At 39.7% G+C, this 18,733-nt stretch overlaps 1 protein-coding gene across 1 annotated transcript in view; it reads left to right on the top strand.

Moving 5' to 3' along the window:
* STK32A (serine/threonine kinase 32A) overlaps positions 1–18,733 on the top strand; it is a 113,920-nt gene that overhangs the window by 78,705 nt on the left and 16,482 nt on the right. Inside the window, exons 6-8 of the mRNA XM_046665544.1 lie at positions 1,010–1,047; positions 8,924–9,013; positions 17,602–17,699. Coding sequence (XP_046521500.1) covers positions 1,010–1,047; positions 8,924–9,013; positions 17,602–17,699 — 226 coding nt within the window. The remainder of the gene's footprint in view (positions 1–1,009; positions 1,048–8,923; positions 9,014–17,601; positions 17,700–18,733) is intronic.

Genomic DNA, 18,733 nt, shown 5'->3' with positions numbered 1-18,733 from the left:
TTATTCATTAATATTTTCAAGAAAAGAGGACCCTGACAGTCTTGGTCAGTCAAAGACTAAGGTCACCTTATTCTAGTAGTGTAAAAGTCACTTGACTAGGCTGAAAATGTGTTCCCAAAACCTGTTTCAGAATTTCTTCCCTAATGCCGTCTGTGAATTTAGGTTGAAGGGCTTTAATGGTCCATTAGGGAAGGGCAGTGCAAACCTGAGCGTGGAGGAATGAGGGCTATTATGAACTACAGTGCTGTTCTCCGATTGAGGAGTGCTGCTTATGATGATATTCCTTTCCTGAGGACTTTGAAAACTCTATAGGCCATTCCTCTAAGTATTTACCCTCAAACTACACCCTTCATTGGAAGAGGGTGGGGTTTTTTCCCTCTGATGGATTTAAGGATCTCACAAATGCATGCAAAACTATCTAAATCCTTTAATTACCCCAGGAAAAATATTTATTAAGTAACTAGAGGCATCATAGCATCATCCTAAAAAAGATTCTAATCTCTGCAAGTTTAAAATACAATCACATTATAGACCGTTTTGTTTCTCATTTGATAGTCTTTAAGTTCATTTCATCTGTGTAACTCTATAAAGTTACACAGACAAAAATACGACTAGTACTGCTGCTTTATGATCATTTAAATGCTGTATGATCCCATGGAGCCGTATTTACGTGCTTGCGTGTAATATGCTATAGAAATTAAGAGTCTGAGCTTTTGAATGAGAGAGATGCGGGTTCAGAGCCCTGCTCTCCCGTTTGCTAGCTCTGTGACCTTGGGTTACGTTACTTAAGCTCCTTAAGCCTCATCTTTCTGATCTAGAAATTTGAGTATTAATCGTAACCATCTCATAGATTCAGTGTGAGAACTGAATGAGATTGTGAGCGATGAGGGGATAGTACATTGTTTCGACTCTAGTTAGCATTCTTGAGCCTTTTTGCCTTCATCCTTTCGTTATGTTTGTTTGTTTGCGTTACTATGAACAACTTTCTTTTTTCTTTTTACTCCCCTAGGGATATGAAGCCTGACAACATGTTGCTTGATGAACATGGTAAGTGAATGATCTGTTTGCAGTCAACTACATGACACGTAGAACAAGTCGATTATCCCCAGCAAAGGAGTCTTACGCATGGCAAAGGTGTCTTGCTTGATTCAGTTGAATTACAGGTACAAACTCCATTTTATGGGTGGGAGGGATTTGGTGGGGGCACTTTATTTCTTATAGCAGTGGCGCAGTGCACCAGTACACCCTTAAATAACATTCAATTTACCTAATGAGAAAGTCATTCTCTTTTCAATTTTCTTCCACTCCTACTGATTTCTTCAAGATAACTATCACAGTCTTTTGGTGCTGGTTTGCCTTCATATCTTTAAAACAATCATCTCTCTTTTTCCATAAAGTCAGAACAGACCTTAAGCTTAGAGCATTTGGCAGGCAATAGGGTCTACCTAGAAATTAGTGACATTATTTTGTTCTCATTGTGTCTACTTTTATGCTTTCCTTCTTATGAGGGAAAATTGGTTTTACATTTGCAGAAGAGATATCAAGTTTTCTGTTCAAAGATTTTTCAGTTTAAAAAAATCAGTCAGTTTAAAGAAAAATATAAAGTAGATAACAGTATATGTGGTACCCAGATATGAAAGTGATATAGGCATATGGCAATAACCATGAAGGTGATAAATGAAAAAATGGAGTTCAAAAAACACTGATTAAAGATATCCTGTAGAACAATCATTGGCAACAATGATTAAATGTGTATAATCTCTTCCTAATATTTATTTTAATGTCCATTTGGATTTATTGGTGTATCAGAACAGACCTATAGGACACACAGCCTGCAGGTTATAAATGTTACAGTGGCAATAAGATCCTTGTCATGTTTCTAGAAAGCTGCTAGATGAGGGAGTCCTAAATCTGCAAAGCTCTGTATTCATTCGATTTTTACAAAAGGGATTTGCAAGTGGAACTGAAACTCCAAACAATCCATCGCTCATTATTTATTTACCCAGTTGCGTTTTAAACCTAATTTGGCAGACCCCACCTGTGTTCAGAGGGCTAAGAAACACTTTTGTCTATGACCTCTAATTTCAAAGCTCAGGGTTATTATTTATTTATAGACTGTCTAAAAAGATTTTTTCCACTTTCTTCCAGTGCCTTATTTCTTCCTTTCCTTTACTGCTTCTGACATTTGGGAACAGATCCTCTGAATCTCAGAAATGTGAGCAATGGTGAGACTTAGCATGAAGGTGACTTTCATTAAAACAACAGCTATCCTTGCCTCAAATAGGAGGCAGGATCCTCTCACTGTGGAGCAAATACAGTCTATGGAGCTTTGGGAGTGTGGAGAAGGCCTCCCCTAGCCTGTAGAGGCCACCTGTGCATAACATAGAAAAAGGTCCTCCCTCTGTCTATCATAGCTTTATGAAGGTGCTTGGCTGGTCAAGCAAAACCCACTTTGGGGTTCTGTCCCCACTTGCCCCCTCAACTGGTTGCCTTTGTGCACAATATATTGGTTGACCATTTGTTGAGGCCCTAAATAGACACATATAGGTCTTGTCAACCAAAACCCTTTTCAGATTTACCTCCCATTCAGAGACAGTGTTTTAATCTTGGGTCTTAAACATGGCTCCATCTTATTTCTGCCATGAACTCATCCTTTTCTCTCTCATTTAGCTTCTTTCTCTTCCTCATTTTCTTGGCTACTTGATGATTGTAGATTAGGAGAAAGGTCCAGAAATAAATTAATCTTCAAGTTTAACCACCCTTGGAGACTACCCTTGTGAAAGATTAATTGTGTATTATTGTACTCAAGAGCGTGGTTACTGGAGCCAGATTGCCTGAGTTCAAAACCCACTTCACCCCCTCTGAGAGTTTGGACAAGTTGTCTAAACTTTCTCTGCACCTCAGTTTCTTCAAGGATCAAAATAGTACTTACTTCTTAGGGTCATTGTAAAGACTAACTGACGTTCGATTTATAAAGAGCTTGATTGCAATGTTTGCCACAGAGAAATCACTCAGTAAGAATTAAATGTTAGTATGATTCCCATGAGGTAGAAGTGGCTTTTTCCCTCAGGGAAGGAAGCTTAGACTCCTCCATCTTGTTTTATGTGGCTTTGTCTATATCAGATAGTCAGTGAAATTGTCTTTACCAAAGAATTATTTTGATTCCAGAAGGGATATACCAAAGATTCTGTGTGTCTACTTGTTAGGTCTTGTATTTAAACAATTTTGTTGAATTCTCAGGTAACTACAATTTCAGTGGCGCATTCTGCTTTTCCTTCGTGCGGGCGGGGGGCTAAGCCCACTTTCTGGGGCATTTTATTCTTGGTGGGGCTGGGGCTCAGTTGCTTAGGGAGTATGAGCAGTCATCCCAGTCTGCCTGAGGGACAGGCCCAGTCTACACCTGTCACGTGGGGTACTTTTTACAATGACCTCTTTAATTCTCAAGTTTTGGGTTTGGACAAAGAATTAAGAGGGGGCTTTTTGTTATTGTATTCCAATCCTGAACTCAACTTGAAAATCACTGCCGTTAATAAGAGAAATATTCCCGTGGGAAGGATCGGATATGTGAATGGGATGGAAGCAAACAAACAAAAAAGATTGAGAGCAATTCTCTAAACATTGTCCTGGGATCCCTTTCTGGAGAAAACAATTTTTGAGGTTATTTACTTTCTGTTTATTCAGATTCTGAAAAACTGAGACTTTCAGGCATTGCTCAGGAATCATAATTAACCGCTTTGAAATGAATAAACTCCTGCTAACCCCCAACCCCTGAGGTCATTAGGTAGAGCTGCTCTTGTGAGAATCAACTGAACCAGAAATCAAAGCCTGCGTTCTGGTGTGTCTTCTGGTGTGGTTTTCCGTGTCCCATATTTGAACTCTCATTTGTCTTCTCCACCCACATTTATAATGTTTCATCCCTGGTGGGCCATCACATGCGCCTCTTGCATGGAGATTTTAGCAACTGTGAAGGATAATTGTCTCTCTCTGATGTGCCTCCTATACCCGTTCCTTCAAGTGAGCTGTGTATTACATACATCACGTTGCTTATATTTTAATTCGGCACCATTCAGTAACACACAGAAACTCTGTTTTATTCTTACTGGTTCATATCGGTTCATATGCATTTTATATTTATATTTGATAACATATTTATAATATTTATAAGGATTTATATTTAAAAGATTTCTGTTTAGAAATTTATATTTAAAGGGGATTTATATTTATATTTACTATAAAATGGAGAATCTTTCCATGGTGTGAATGAACGTTCCTGATACATCAGAAGTTGACTTAAAAAATGTTTTTAATTTAGAGCATACCTGTTATTGTTCTCCCCAAATGTCTCATTCACTAGTTCAGGGCCCAAAATGGCAATTAGATCTTGGATGGCTCATAACCAGCTGTCCTGATATATATTTTCATATCCTACCAATTTAATTACCCCATCCAATTCTATCAATTCCATAGTGTCTGAAATTCTTGTGTTTTTCTTAAATTATTTAGGAAATAAATGCTGCAACCAGAGAAACAATAATGTCTTCCTGGCATATCTGAGAGGATGACAATTATGGCATCATCTGTAATTTAGGTTTCTTAATATCATCCCCAGTCACAGGGAACAGAGAAAGGCAAAAACTCACTCTGGAGGTGCAAGGAGGAACTAAGCCTGCCACCTTAACACCTTTACAGGGTCCCAATATCTGCCTAAAAATCAAGTGGGCAGCATCTTTTTGAAAAATTATACAGTGTAGAATGTCGTACCCTATTCCCAAATAATCAGATTTCTGAAGTCTCAGCTGTTGCTTAAGGATATGCATTTTTTAACAAAAATTCCAGAAAAATGTGGCACATATACTCTAAACATTTTTAAGTAGGGGAAATTTTTGAAAGTTAGAGGCAATAGCAACCGATTGATTGTGGTGTCCTAGAGGGCCGTCTTGAGAAAGATCCTCAGGCTGGACACAGGCACAGTGAGAGAAAGTACAAGTAACAACAACAATAATTGAATTCAATGACTCAATACTATAAATTCAGATTTTTAAGGTGATCCTATGTCTCAAGGTGCAGAGGTGAAAAGGCAAAAACCTTTTCCTAAAATAGTATGGAGGTTCTTCAAGAAATTAAAAATAAAACTACCATATGATCCAGCAAGTTCACTTCTGGGAATATATCAGAAGGAAATGAAAACACTATGTCAGAAAGATATGTGCACCCCTATACTCATAGCAGCCTTATTTACAATAGCCAAGACGTGTAAACAACCTAAGTGTCCATCAACAGATGAATGGATAAAGAAGCCATGGTGTATATATACAATGGAATATTATTCAACCATAAAAAAGGAGGAAACCCTGCCATTTGTGACAACATGAATGGACCTTGAGGGCACTATACTAAGTGAAATAAGTCAGACAAAGACAAAAACCGTATGATCTCATATGTGAAAAAAGAATTTAAACTAAACTCATAGAAAAAGAGATCAGATTTGTGGTTACCAAAGGAGATGGGGTGGGGAGGATGGGGAATTGGATGAAGGTGGTCAAAAAATACAAACTTCCAGTTATACAATAAGTAAGCACTAGGGATGTAATGTACAGTGGGATGACTATAGTTAATGCTGCTGTACGGTATATATGAAAGTCATTAAGAGAGGAAATCCTAAGAGTTCTCATCACAAGGAAAAAAATATTTTTTCTATCTATATGAGATGATGAATGCTAACTAAACTTATTATGGCACCATTTCACAATATATGTAAGTCAAATCATTATGCTTTACACTTTAAACTTCTACACTGCTGTATGTCAATTGTATCTCAAAAAACCATCTTCTCCTAGAGTACTAAATCCGGAGGCTCTCAGCCTTGTAACTGAAAACTTTGTCACAGCAAGGCAGTGGTTCTAACAGGGGATGATTTTTCTCTACTGCGTCTCTCTGCAGGGGACATTTGGCAATATCTGGAGACATTTTTGGTTGTCAGGATTCCAGCCAGCAGTGGGAAGTGGTATTGGCATCTAGTGGGTAAAGGCCAGGGATGCTAGTGAGCATCCTACGATGCACAGGACAGCCCTCCATAGCAAACAGGCATCAGGTCCAAGATCTCAATAGTGCTGAGGTTGAGAAACTCTGTTCTAAGTCTCCCTCAGGGCCTGGGCTTATGCAAGAGGCCAGAGTGGTCATGCACTCCCAAGGCAATTCCTCTGCCCCTCAGTCAGCAGTGACTGAACCTTCCCCCGTGAGCCGGCACTCAGATTTATTTTCACAACACAGAAAGGAAGCTGGCAGAAAGATCAAGGTGAGCTGATGGAAGTACAGCAGCGTTCTGGAACTGAGGCTTCAGGCTGGTGTCCATGGGCTTTATGAAGTTCTGCTTTCCTTGTTTAGCTTAAGAGCACCAGGTTGCAAGTGCCAGTAGCTCCTGGCCTTCAAATAATTCCTCCCCCTCCTTTACTGTGCATCCTGGTGGGGAGGTAAACTCTGAGCCAACCAGAAGCTTGTTGTTTCTGTTTATTCTCCTCTTTGGTCTTGTGATACAGCACAAAAAAGATTTTGGGCTATTCATAACGCACCAAAGGAGTCTGGACCAAATCCTAGATCCTAATCCCAGCTCTGCTACTTGGGACCCTGTGCACTTAGCCACAAACAACTTTTCTATAAAATAGAGACTACTTCACCACACTAAGGTGTGTGAAAACCTTTTGAAAACTGCAATTAATCGTATGAATGTAAATATTACTTAAAACAAATTCAACATTCTTTCAGCCAAATTCAGAAGATATGTAGTGAGTACTTACTGGCGTCAGGATCTTCTGCTCAGCCAGGTCTTCTTTTGAAAACATGGTCTCAAACTTTCTTGGGGTCAGAATCACCTGGGGGCTTGTTTAAACCCGGGGGCCTCACCCTCAGAGTCTCTGATTCAGTAGGTCCAGGATAGGGCCCGAGAATTTGCATTTCGAACAAGTTCCCAGGTGATGCTGATGTTGCTGGTCCGGGGAACCACACTTTGACAACCAACTGACTCTAAAACATCCTCTACCTTCTCCTACATGAGCACAGACAATCTCAGGCTCCAGTCAGCTGAGAGCATCTACTCAGACTAAAGTAGAGAATCGCATGTCTGGTTGCTCATCTGAACCACCTGTGAAGTTTCTGGTTGTTTTTAATGTGGGTTTCTGGCTCTCCTACCAGTCCCATTGCATTGGAGTCTCAGGAGAGGGAAGTCCAGGCTTGTGTGTTTTGCAAAATGACATTGCAGTTTTTGATCATGACAAATAGCAACAATTGAACACTCACTTCCTGCCGGATGTTGAACTGTCTTCCCCAGTCGTTATTTCATTTGATCTTCCCAACAACCTAAGAAGACTACTATTATCATCCCAACTTTAGAGAGAAGATAAATCAGCCTTTTAAGGTAACACAGCTAGTTTAGTAGTAGAGCCTGGACTTCTGACTGGTGGTCAGAAGCCAAGCTGTCTGACCCCGGAGAAAAGGCTCTTAATCACAAAGTCTCCAGGCTGACCTATTTTCTATCAAAGCTGGTAAACCATTGATCCAGTGCTTTGAGCATGACCCACGGGGAGAGAGAGAGAAACCTGAGACAATCTATATCCTGTGATAGCGTAAGTTATTGAATCATCCGTTGGTAACATTCAGGCCAGAGTACCTTCACTTTTAGCTAGAAGAGTGCTGCTTTTACTTTATTAAAATGTCATCCCATAAACAAACGCAAAACACTTTTTGCCCCAAACAAAACCCTGGTGATGAGGCTGTGAGATTTATCTTTAGCAGCAAGCTGGTTGCTATCAGGGAGCAGATAGTGACATTTGGCTGGGGAGAGTGTGGACTGTGAGATGTGGAAGAAGAATCAGATGACATCCCCTCCGATACAGCCATATCTCATCAAAACCCCAGAAGCGTGTAAATGGAAATGCCAACACTTCAAGATCCTCTGAAAGCATATGACTTTCACGCCAAGAGCAAGCATAGCGGATTTGTATGCCCGAGCTTCTAGTACCACTCTTTCCCCCCTTGCTGTAAATGCAAGGATCCTAACGCTCTTTGTAGGGGGTGCTCACTACCAAACTTAATGTTAGACCCGCACTTTGTCGCCGTGAGCGATAGAGGTGAGAGAGACGCTGGAGATCATCTAGCCAACCCCTTCCTTTTTTTTTTTTTAATAAAGGGAAACTAAGGCTCAACACAGGAAAGGACTTAAAGTCTATGATGTATTAGGAGCAGAGTTCCGGGCAGGTCTTAGGCCTCGTGGCTGCCAGTCTAGGACTCTTTATACAGCCTCTTTATAAATAAAACTTGACTTTTTTCTCTTGCCTTTCCTTGATAAGTTATTTTATTGGAGGTCGAGAGAGGACAACCTGAACTATCAGACAAAAAATACTAAGGATATTTCAGAAAAACAGGGAGAAAAAAAGACTCTTTCTTGGCAAATAAATAAATATATATATCCCTATTCATGTCAGCTTTGTAGTAGTAATGTTTGTCTCTTAAAAAAAAAAAAAGAAAGAAAAAAAGATCCCCTAAGAGACAGCTCGGAAATTTGCTACCTTGAATAACTCTTGGCTGCCTCCCTGTTGATACTCACAGGTTATACCAACTGAAAATGTTGCCGACAAAAATTGCCTAAGAATTACTGGAGTGTGAGCTCTTAACCGTCAAACTTTCTGAGGTTGAACTGCAGATTTACAATCAGACATTCCCCCTTGCATGTCGTGTTCTGCCTGCTGCTGCTTGAAGACCGTGTTGGTCTTGACAGACTAGCTAACTGAGCTTTTACTGCCTGTACCCGATTGCAACTGGCATACAAGACTTTACAGACTAAGCTTCCGGATGCTTTTAGTTAGAAGCGTGGTTGTGCCACTGGGTTGAATGGGACTTAACGTTCTCTGTGGTCCTTCTCTCTTGCCAGGGCACGTGCACATCACAGACTTCAACATTGCCGCGATGGTGTCCAGGGAGATGCGGATCACCACCGTGGCTGGCACCAAGCCTTACATGGGTACGGGCTTCGTGAATGGCTGTAGTGACTATGAGCGAGACTTGTTTTTCATTCCTGTGGACACCGTTTATTTCGGGTCACATCAACTGTAGAGATTTGCAACTAGAAATGCCAGGTCCCCCTCTGACTTTACCTGGGGAGCTTCTGATTTCATGGGTCTGAGATGAGCCTCAAGGTTCTCCATTTAGCAAGCACTCAATCTGATCTTGATTCAGGAGGGCTCTTGATTATATTTGGAAAACAGGATTTTATGAGTTATTTGGGACAGCTTCTACCCACTTCCTAACAAAAAATTTAAATTAATTCAATAAATGTCTACTAATTGCCTCTGTGTGCTTGGCACCGTGCCAGCTGCTGGTGACCCTGTAGTGAGCAAAACTGACAAGGTCTCCAGGCCATGGAACTTAGCTTCTAGAGAGAGGAGCTTAAAAAAATACAATCATACAAAGAAATAAGACGCAGTAATCTGTAGGATGGTAATCAATGACATAAGTATTATTATAACTATAATTTACATAATACTCCATTACATGCATAAGGCTGTAAAGTTCACAGAATGCCTTCCAGTTATCATTTTAGTTTTCATTTTATCCAGAACAATCCCATGAATTCTCCTTTGTAAAGATGAGGGTTTTGCCTGAAGATTAAAAATTTACCCAGAGGATGACTAAAAGGGTAGGGTTAGGTGTCAAAATTGTCAACTAGGTGTCACATTTAATTGTGTTAACAGTCACAAATTAATACCAATTCTAATTTCTGTTGTTGGAGGCACCATCTCTGTGTAGGCACCGTTCCATCAGAGCTAGCCCTACCTCCCATCCACACCAGAAATATAAAGGGCCTGCTGCCCTTTGGGGGTAATATGGTATACAGGAGGAGGGCCTTCTTCCTCCCCTCTCCCTGCTGTTCCTCAGGCGAGTGAGTCAGATCTCAAGAGAATTAGCTGTGTTCTGTGAGTAACTGTGAGAAGAGGCACCTGGCATCCCATTCTTGGTTGATGTCTGTTAGTCACTGTCCTTGCTGACTGGTCCCTGAACCAACAGAGTGTGAGTTGGCCATGGCAGGTTGATGAGTTTGGAGTCAAGTTTTGCTGGGGACCACAGCAGTAAGAGATGGAGAGTTGCAGCAGTGTGTGAGTATGTATGTGTTGGGGGTTGGGGGTGCATGGATTAGCCAGAGGATGTGGTCCAGCTTCACAAGGGCCCCTCCAGTGCCCAGGTGGTGCAGCCTGGAAGGGATGGAGGCTCCTGTCAGCATCATGGCATACTGAAGGCAACACCGGTCCCAGTAGAGCCCAACTATATCAGAATCTCTGGGGGTGGCACCCAAGCATAGGACGGTTTAGAAGCTCTTTAGGTAATTATACCATGCAGCCAGGGTTGAGAAGCTCTGCCACAGACCATGAGCTATGTTAGCTCTCAGAAGCAACTAAGGAGAGATCACACTGGAGCAGGGGCAGGGCATTTTTGTTAGGATCCCTCTGCCTCTTTGGTGTTCTAAAACAAATGTTACTCTCTAGGAAAAAGGTGAGGGCAGCTTGGTTGTCCATCTCCACACCAAGGTGGCTGACTCCAACTGGGTGGGATGGCGGAGCTTTGAATCATATATGAGATTCGTTTTAAAATTCACAGGGCTGAATATTAAATTATCTAAAGTAAATGTTCTAATAAGTAAAAGGGATTAAAATTTATTAGGTAACAGACTGAGCTATCATTAAGGGTGCCCCCTACCCAGCAAAAATGGGAGGCTAGACACTGCATAGTTGTTAGTAGATCACAGAAGAATAAAAACTGTTCACCCCAAGCAGCTGAAATGCTTAAAGCAGGTGATGTTGCTGGTGAAACTGGTGAAATTAAATCAGGAGTGGAATGAATTGTGCTGGCTAAATATGGTCAGAGTAATTCCCAGGCAAAGTATTTGAACTTGAAATCAAGAGCAAGAGCAACGCCACTTTCTTTTAATATTTCATTCTCTTCCTCCTGTAACTAAACAGAGGGAAGGAAAAAAATCAAAAAACAAAACCAAACAACCCTACTTGCAGGGTTACTTACTTTCCAAGAGAAAGAAATCTTCTATGGGTAAAAATGAGCCTTATTTTATATGATATTTGAACAACTGCAAATTTCCTGGCTTCCAATTACCAGTGGGGGGAAAAAAATCTCTTTTGTCACCTCTAAAATAATGGGCACATAAAATTCAGCCAATTTTCTGCCTAAAACCCACGATACTCAAATGATAAAAAGGAATATTCAAGCCTGCTGGTCTGACGAGTTTATTCCGCAGGTTTCCTGGGTTTCCATATTATGGGCTATTTTCTTGGAGCCAAATCAGAAATGTGCATCTGGGTTTTCTAGGCCTGGTTTCCATGGTGAGAGGAGTAAATGGAGGCCACCTTTCTTGTCTCTCCCCAGTGATTTTAAGTACAATATCTGTATAATTTAATTCTCCTCAAAATTGGCGTTTCTAGTCTTTTCACAACATAGAGCTAGGAAATTGGAATCTCGTCAGGGTTCTCTGTGCCTCTCCACCTTCAGCCTTATAATTAACAATTTCTAATATTTATTGAAAGTCTTCAATGGACCAGACAATGTGTTAAATGTTTTACATTCATTTACTCATTTATGTTTTCTCAACAACTCTATGAGGCAGACTGTAATTATCACAGTTTTACAATAAAGAAAATAAGAAGCTAAGTGATTTACCCAAGATCACATGGCTAATAATTGAAAAAGCCTATATTTAAACCAAGCTGTGTCTGACTTCAGAAAATCAAGCTTCTCCCTGCAAAAGAGAGAAATTAAAAAAAAAAAATTATTGTGGTTTTTAAATGTGTGTAAGCCAATTTAGGTAGGCCATACTCTTAGAAATGTTTGTTTTATTAAAAAATGAATATCTGACTGTCATCGCTGTCTCTTTATCCAGAAGTTGCCCTTGGCTTTGATTTTTGGGAGAGGTGTCATAGATGAAGTCTGCTTTCTCTTTTTAAAAATTATGTTCTCAATAATTTGGAGTATACAACATCTACTAATATGAGATGCTGAGCATATTATTCAGCAGCTCGTTGGCTCTGGAAGTGGGAGGATGAGCAGTCTGCCAGTTCATAATCACCTCCCATTCATAATCTCCTACCTCCATCCTCCATGCGCCCTCCCTTCACTCCACTCCTTCCTTCTCTCTGCTCCTGTGTCTGTGTGGACATAATCCACATCACTTAGAGCTTAACCAATTAAAACGTTCTTCTCCTCCAAATTAAAAACAAAACAAATTCACCATGGAAAATGTGTAACATGCAGATAAGCAAAGGAAAAATTAAATTAATCCCTCTACTTGCAGATATCTATGGTTTCCTTCCAGACCTTTTTTTCTATGCGCACACAAACACATGAACATTTTTTTAAGAGTTGGATCGTACCAAATTTTGTCAGTTAAATTCTCACTTGCTAATATAATAATGCGAACAATAATAGGCGTCATGTAGTCAGCATTTATTATGGCTCAGGCACTTTGCTAAGTTTTTAGTATTTATTATAATGTGAAATTCTCAAAGCAACCCTTTGAAATAGGTTTTACTGTTCTGATTTCATAAACTTAAAAGCAAATCAGGCCTAGAGAGAGAGTGACGTGATCATAAGCACACAGCACTCATGACTTCTAGAGCCTGAAGTTAAACCCAAGTCTAAAAACGTCTCCAGCCTGGCGCCGTTGATGGTGATGGTGATGGTGATGATGATGAAGGTATAATGGCTGACATTTGCAGAGCTCTTCCTACATGCCCAGCGCTGTTTTAAGGGTGTGTATTACGACGTTTAAACCTTACGTAGTACGTAAACATTACATTACATAATACATAAGTATTACATCAAAAAACAATTCTGTGATGCAGGCACTATTGTTATTCGCACTTTAAAGACATGAGAGGGTAAGAGCTTAGCCCAAGGTTGAGCTATGGATGCAGCCCTCAGGGTCTGATGTCAGAGCGCCAACTCCTAACTCTGCTCTGCTGCCTTTCTGCCTCTAGTCAATAAACAGGCCTCAGCCAGAATTGAAACCCGCTTCTCTTGGACTCCAGAGCTTGAGTCTTGACAACTAACGCTCTGCCTATTTTTCCACGCCCATATATGTCACTATCGTTTGTAATGGTTCCATGCTACAGAATTAGAGGGCTGCATCAAAATTTATTTAACCAATTCTTCGTTGTTGAACATTAGGTTGTTGCTCATTTTGAAATATAAATTTGTGAGGAAAATCCTGGTAGCAGAAATATGTCCTGCAACTTAATTGTTTCCTTGTGATACGTTCCCAAAAAACTCCTGATCAAAGGGTATCCATGTTACTGCATTTCCTTCCTGAAAGTTCACTGTTGATTTCTACTCATTTGCACCGGAAGTGTCGGAAGATATTCATCTCTTTGCATCCTCACAGGGCTGCATGCGGTATCAATATCTGAATCTTCCCAAAAAGATAAGTGAAAACGGTACCTCATTATGATATTAAAATTGTATTTCTTTTGTAAATTGCCTCTTCGTGTTCTTTGCCCATTTTCTATTAGGGTGTTAATACTTTCTTCCTATTCTGATATTTCTTATTGGTTATATAAAGGATTCTTGCCCTTTAGAAATTAGCAATATTAAATTTTAGTGTATCGTGTTATAAATATGATTTCCTTTTTAGTTGCTGTTGTTCTTATGGCATTTTTGATGTAAAGGACTATTTTTCTGACTCATCCAAACCATTAGTTTTTATACTTTATAGTTTCTACCTTTGATGCTATTCTTAGCGAGAACTTCTTACCTCCAGATTTTAGATGTGGTTACCTAATATTTTTATTATTGTTATAGTTTAATTTTTTTTTAATCCAGCTATATATTATCCTGACTGAAGATACATGGTAAGGATCTGACTTTATTTTTGTTAGATTATTAAATAATTGTTTCGAGACCATATATTAAATAAGATCCTTTCCATGCTGATTTGAAATTTGTTCGTCATTAACTGTGTATCTTTATGTACTGGCATATATATTCTGTGGCTTTCAATTTTAATTATTGTAGCTTTACAATGTAATTTAATACATTGGTTGCAAGTCTCTTTATCCTTTTTCAGAAAACTTTCATTATTCACATTTTTTTTGTAGATGAAATTTAGGATCATTTTGTAAATTCCAGAAATTCTTTCTGGAATTAAATTATTACTAAATTTGTTTTATTAAATTTATTATATTAGTTTTGAGGTCCTTTCTTTACATCCTGACCAGAATCTACTCTCCAGTTGTTTTAAAATCTGAAAACCAAAAGATGGAAATCTAAATAGCTAGTAAACATATTAAAATGTGGTCAAGCGTATTAGTAATCAGGGCAATGCCAATTTAAACCACAATGAAAGACCGTTATATACTCACTAGATTGCCACACAGCAAAAGATCAGTTAATACCAAGTGTGCATAAGGAGGTTGAGAAAGGGAAGTCTCATATGTTGCTGGTCATAGTGTTAATTGGTACAACCCCTTTGGTAAATAGTTTGGCATTATCTAGTATGCAAGAAGATATGCAGCCCACCCCCGGAAGTTGCCCTCCCAGGAATGTACCCTGAAGATGTGTGGACTTATCAGGGTCTTACATCTGCAGGAATGTTCATGACAGCATTGTTCACAATACTCCCAAACTGAAAAGAAGCCAAATGACTGCCAACAATAGGATAGATAGGTAAATTATAGTATATTCATATAGCATTGAATGTGAATAAACTATGTGCAAGTTAGGTAAATTTTATACACATAATGTTGAGCAAAAAGAAGCAAGACAGTAAAGAAACCATGGTGTAGGATTTAACATATATGTTTTATATACATACACACATACACATACATGTATATTATATATATACACACATACATATATGTATATATGCTATAGACACACACACACATATATATAAACATATATATTACTAAAATAGGCAAAACTAGAGTATTGCTTAGACATGCGTACATAGATAGTAAATCTATATAGAAAGGCAAGACAATTACTAACACAAATTCAAGATGATGGTTATTTCTATGGTTGTGAACAGGACAGGACACGATTATGGGGTCAAGATTCTACCTCATGACCTGTGTTATGGTTACGTGGCCATTTGTTTATAACTACTTGTTAAATTCTTCTCTGTTTTATTTACTTTTCTAAATGTAGGTATAGAAATACTTTAGAAAACAAACAAAAGGAGTTGCCCTGGTGGTGTAGTGGTTAAATTCTTGCACTCTGCTTTGGTGACCTGGGGTTTGTGGGTTCAGACCCTGGGTGCAGACCTACACATCACTCATCAAGCCACTCTGTGGCAGCATCCCACATACAAAATAAAGGAAGACTGGCACAGATGTTAGCTCAGGGATAATCTTCTTCAAGCAAAAAGGGGAAGATTGGCGCAACCAGAGGCACTCACAACTAGAATACACAACTGTGTACTGGGGGCTTTGGGGAGAAAGAAGAAGAAGAAGAAAAAACAAAGATTGGCAACCGTTGTTGGCTCAGGTGCCAATCTTTAAAAAAAAAGTGGGGGAAGATTGGCAACAAATGTTAGCTCAGGGCCAATCTTCCTCACCAAAAAATAAACAAAATAATGGTTTTTTTGAAGGAAAGTTAGTCCCTCATCCCTCCTAGAAGGGGGATCCTCTTGAAGGGTTAATCAAAACCCTCAGTATCCCCTCACACTGGGTTTTTGGCTCTTTGAGGGCTCAAAGAATTACCGTCTGGTATGCTCCTGTATGTTGCCATGATATTTTTTCTTAGTTTTCTACCAGAATTCCTCAGTGCCTGCCACACGGTGAATATTTGTTGAATGAATGAATGCATATTTAAATGTCTTCATGCCAGAAAATAGCATGAGTAGCAGAGGAGAAGAAAGTATACTCGTAAATTCTGAGGATGGTCCAAAATGACAGAATACACAGCTGTTATAATGTTTATTCTGTTAGGTATTTTCTTAGCACAATGGTCTGTTTATTCCTAAAGTTCTCTGCAGCTTCTGTGAGATGTCTGTCACCTGTCACCTGGGGGACTATCTGAGATGACTTGCTGTGAGATACTGATAAGGGAAAGCAGAACTCTAGTCCATTCCATCCAGTCTGTAGGGTACCATGGGGTCAGAGCCATTATCTCCCAAATTGCATGGGAGCTGTGACTTACAGGAGGAGTGCAGTGATGCATGAAAGGTGAATTCACTAGGGAACAAGGCCTACTTACAGTTGGCTCTTACAGTCGGGGTCAGTCCTGGGCGTTGGGATGTCAACATTCCACCTCTCTAATTGGATGTTGTCCACAGGATTTTACTTAGACCTTGAGTGCACTGGGCAGGGCAAGCCTGTCTGCCTAGGCCCCACATCACGCCAATTCCTTTGTCCAGAGCCAGCACCTTACTACCAGAGTCTTGGGTTGAGAGTGTGTAGCTTTTGACTAGGTAAAGTTCCCATTATGATGGATGTTTGCCTCTCTAGAAGAGTTGCTAATTTTTTGAGCACTTTCCAGGTGCCAGGCACTGTGCCGAGATTTTGGCATGCATTATCTCACTTAATTTCTCACCTTTATAAGATTGCCTTCTTCTTATTCTGATTTTGCTGACGAGGACTCTCAGATGCAGCCACCTGACTTCTTCAAGATCACAATAAGTGGTGAAGGCAGGTTTTGAACCCAGACAGCATGACTCTAGAGCTAATGATCGCAACCATTACTTGATTAATTGATTCAGTATTGTTCATTCATTCAACAAATTTCTGCTCAGTGACTCTAAGTGCCAGGTTCCATGCTGGACTCTTAAGAATGAGTGGTGAGCAGGCAGATAAGACACCTGCCCTTGCTTTGTGCTTCTTTTTCCTCATTCCACCCCCCAGGGGTTAGGTATATTCTTGGAAGAGTATGTAGGAGGTTCAGCCATGGTGTGTCAAAGTACTTAGAGAATGCACAACTGGGGGGTCTCCACTGGGGGTAAAAATGACTGTAGCTTTGCCTTCTGTTGGAGTCAATTCAAAGAACTCTGTTACAAAGTGTCAGTGCCCCACAGTTGATGTAAAACCTCTGTCACAGAGGGCCAACTCCCTCCTTCTCCCTCCCTCTCCCCCAATAGCAGGCCGCAAATGTTGCTCTTGCCTCTTCCAGATGACTGAGATGGAGAGCAATCCAATGTACTTTCACTGAATTCTGAGCATTGTTTGCAACAGTAATACAGATTCAGGTCCTTTAGCCAAACCTTCCAAATCAAGACAACAAATAGCATCTTGTCAGAGTTCTTGATTTCAAGGTCAGCCACACATCTGAGGACTCATGGGATCCAATAGGTGCATGGTCTCAATAAGAGAAGAATTTGTCCATTAAGGCATGTGCATGCCTGTGTGTGTTGTTGATGAATGAGGCTACTGAGAGAGATTAGAAAATTAGACATTTTGCTTGCTGTGAGCAATCTAGTAATGGATGATAAACACCCATGAAAGTGTTTAAACCCTTTACCCTGGTAATTTGCCTTTGGAGGAACATGTTGGGAAAACAGATTTGTTAATGTCTCAGAGAGTAAAACTGACCTGACTTTTCTGTGTTTTTCAGCACCAGAGATGTTCAACTCCAGAAGAGAAGCAGGCTATTCCTTTGCCGTTGACTGGTGGTCCCTGGGAGTGACGGCATATGAGCTGTTGAGAGGCCGGGTACAGTAGAATTGCATTTCTCTTTGGTTATTCTTCCAGCAAGTTCCATTTTTAGAAGGAAAGGATGGATTTTTTGCTAAAAATCAAGCAGTTTGTTTGAGAGGTGAAAGCAACTCCGCCATGTGCTGCTGATCACAACCCTTGAGATTTCTGCACACGGTAATTCACTCTCCTGCATATGGGACCCAGCCTGTGAGTTAACATTAAATTAGGCAGATAAAATTAAATGAATAATATGGATATTATAAACTCCCAGAGAGGGAAAATCAATATGCCTCGCTCAATGTCTTGTATAAATATATTTGTTTAAAGAAAATCATTTTGGAGTCACAGTACAGGACTCTAATTCAGGCACACTTCCCTAAGGCGAGTGTGAATTATTAATACAACACAATTCATGCCCTGTCTCGTTGGATTCCTGTCTGTCATTTGGCTCCTGGGTTCTGGGTTCAGGGGCAAATCAGAGTAGTTTCCTTTTAAAAGAAACATTTCTTAAACTAAGAAAATGCCTAGGAAGAATTTTGCTAAGAAAATATTTTTTCTCCCACTCACATTATTTTATATCCATATTATTTATTATTGTGGTAGTTCCTTGTGATCTGATGTATCAACATTGTCAGATTCATTTTTCTTTTTTTGTTTTTTTTGCTTTGAAAAGGTGAAGAAAAATTATTGTTAGGTTGCTGAATTTTATGTATATATATGTGTGTATATGTTTATGAACATTTAAGTCCTACTCTCTTAGCAAATTTTGATTATACAATACAGTGTTGTCAACTACAGTCACCATGTTATACATTAAGCCCTCAGACTTTACTCATCTTACAGATGAAAGTTTATACCCTTTTACCAACCTCTCCCTATTTCCCCCACTCCTCGGCCCTGGCAACCACTTTTCTATTCTGTTTCTGTGTTTGCCATTTTTTTTTGGATTCCACATATAAATGATACTATGCAGTATTTGTCTTTCTGTGTCTGGCTTATTTCACTTAGCATAACAGTCTCAAGGTCCATCCATGTTGTCACAAATGACA

The sequence above is a fragment of the Equus quagga genome, chromosome 7 (genome assembly GCF_021613505.1).
Source record: "Equus quagga isolate Etosha38 chromosome 7, UCLA_HA_Equagga_1.0, whole genome shotgun sequence".
In the NCBI taxonomy this organism is placed as follows: Eukaryota; Metazoa; Chordata; class Mammalia; order Perissodactyla; family Equidae; genus Equus; species Equus quagga.
This window is presented reverse-complemented; position numbering and strand designations above follow the sequence as displayed.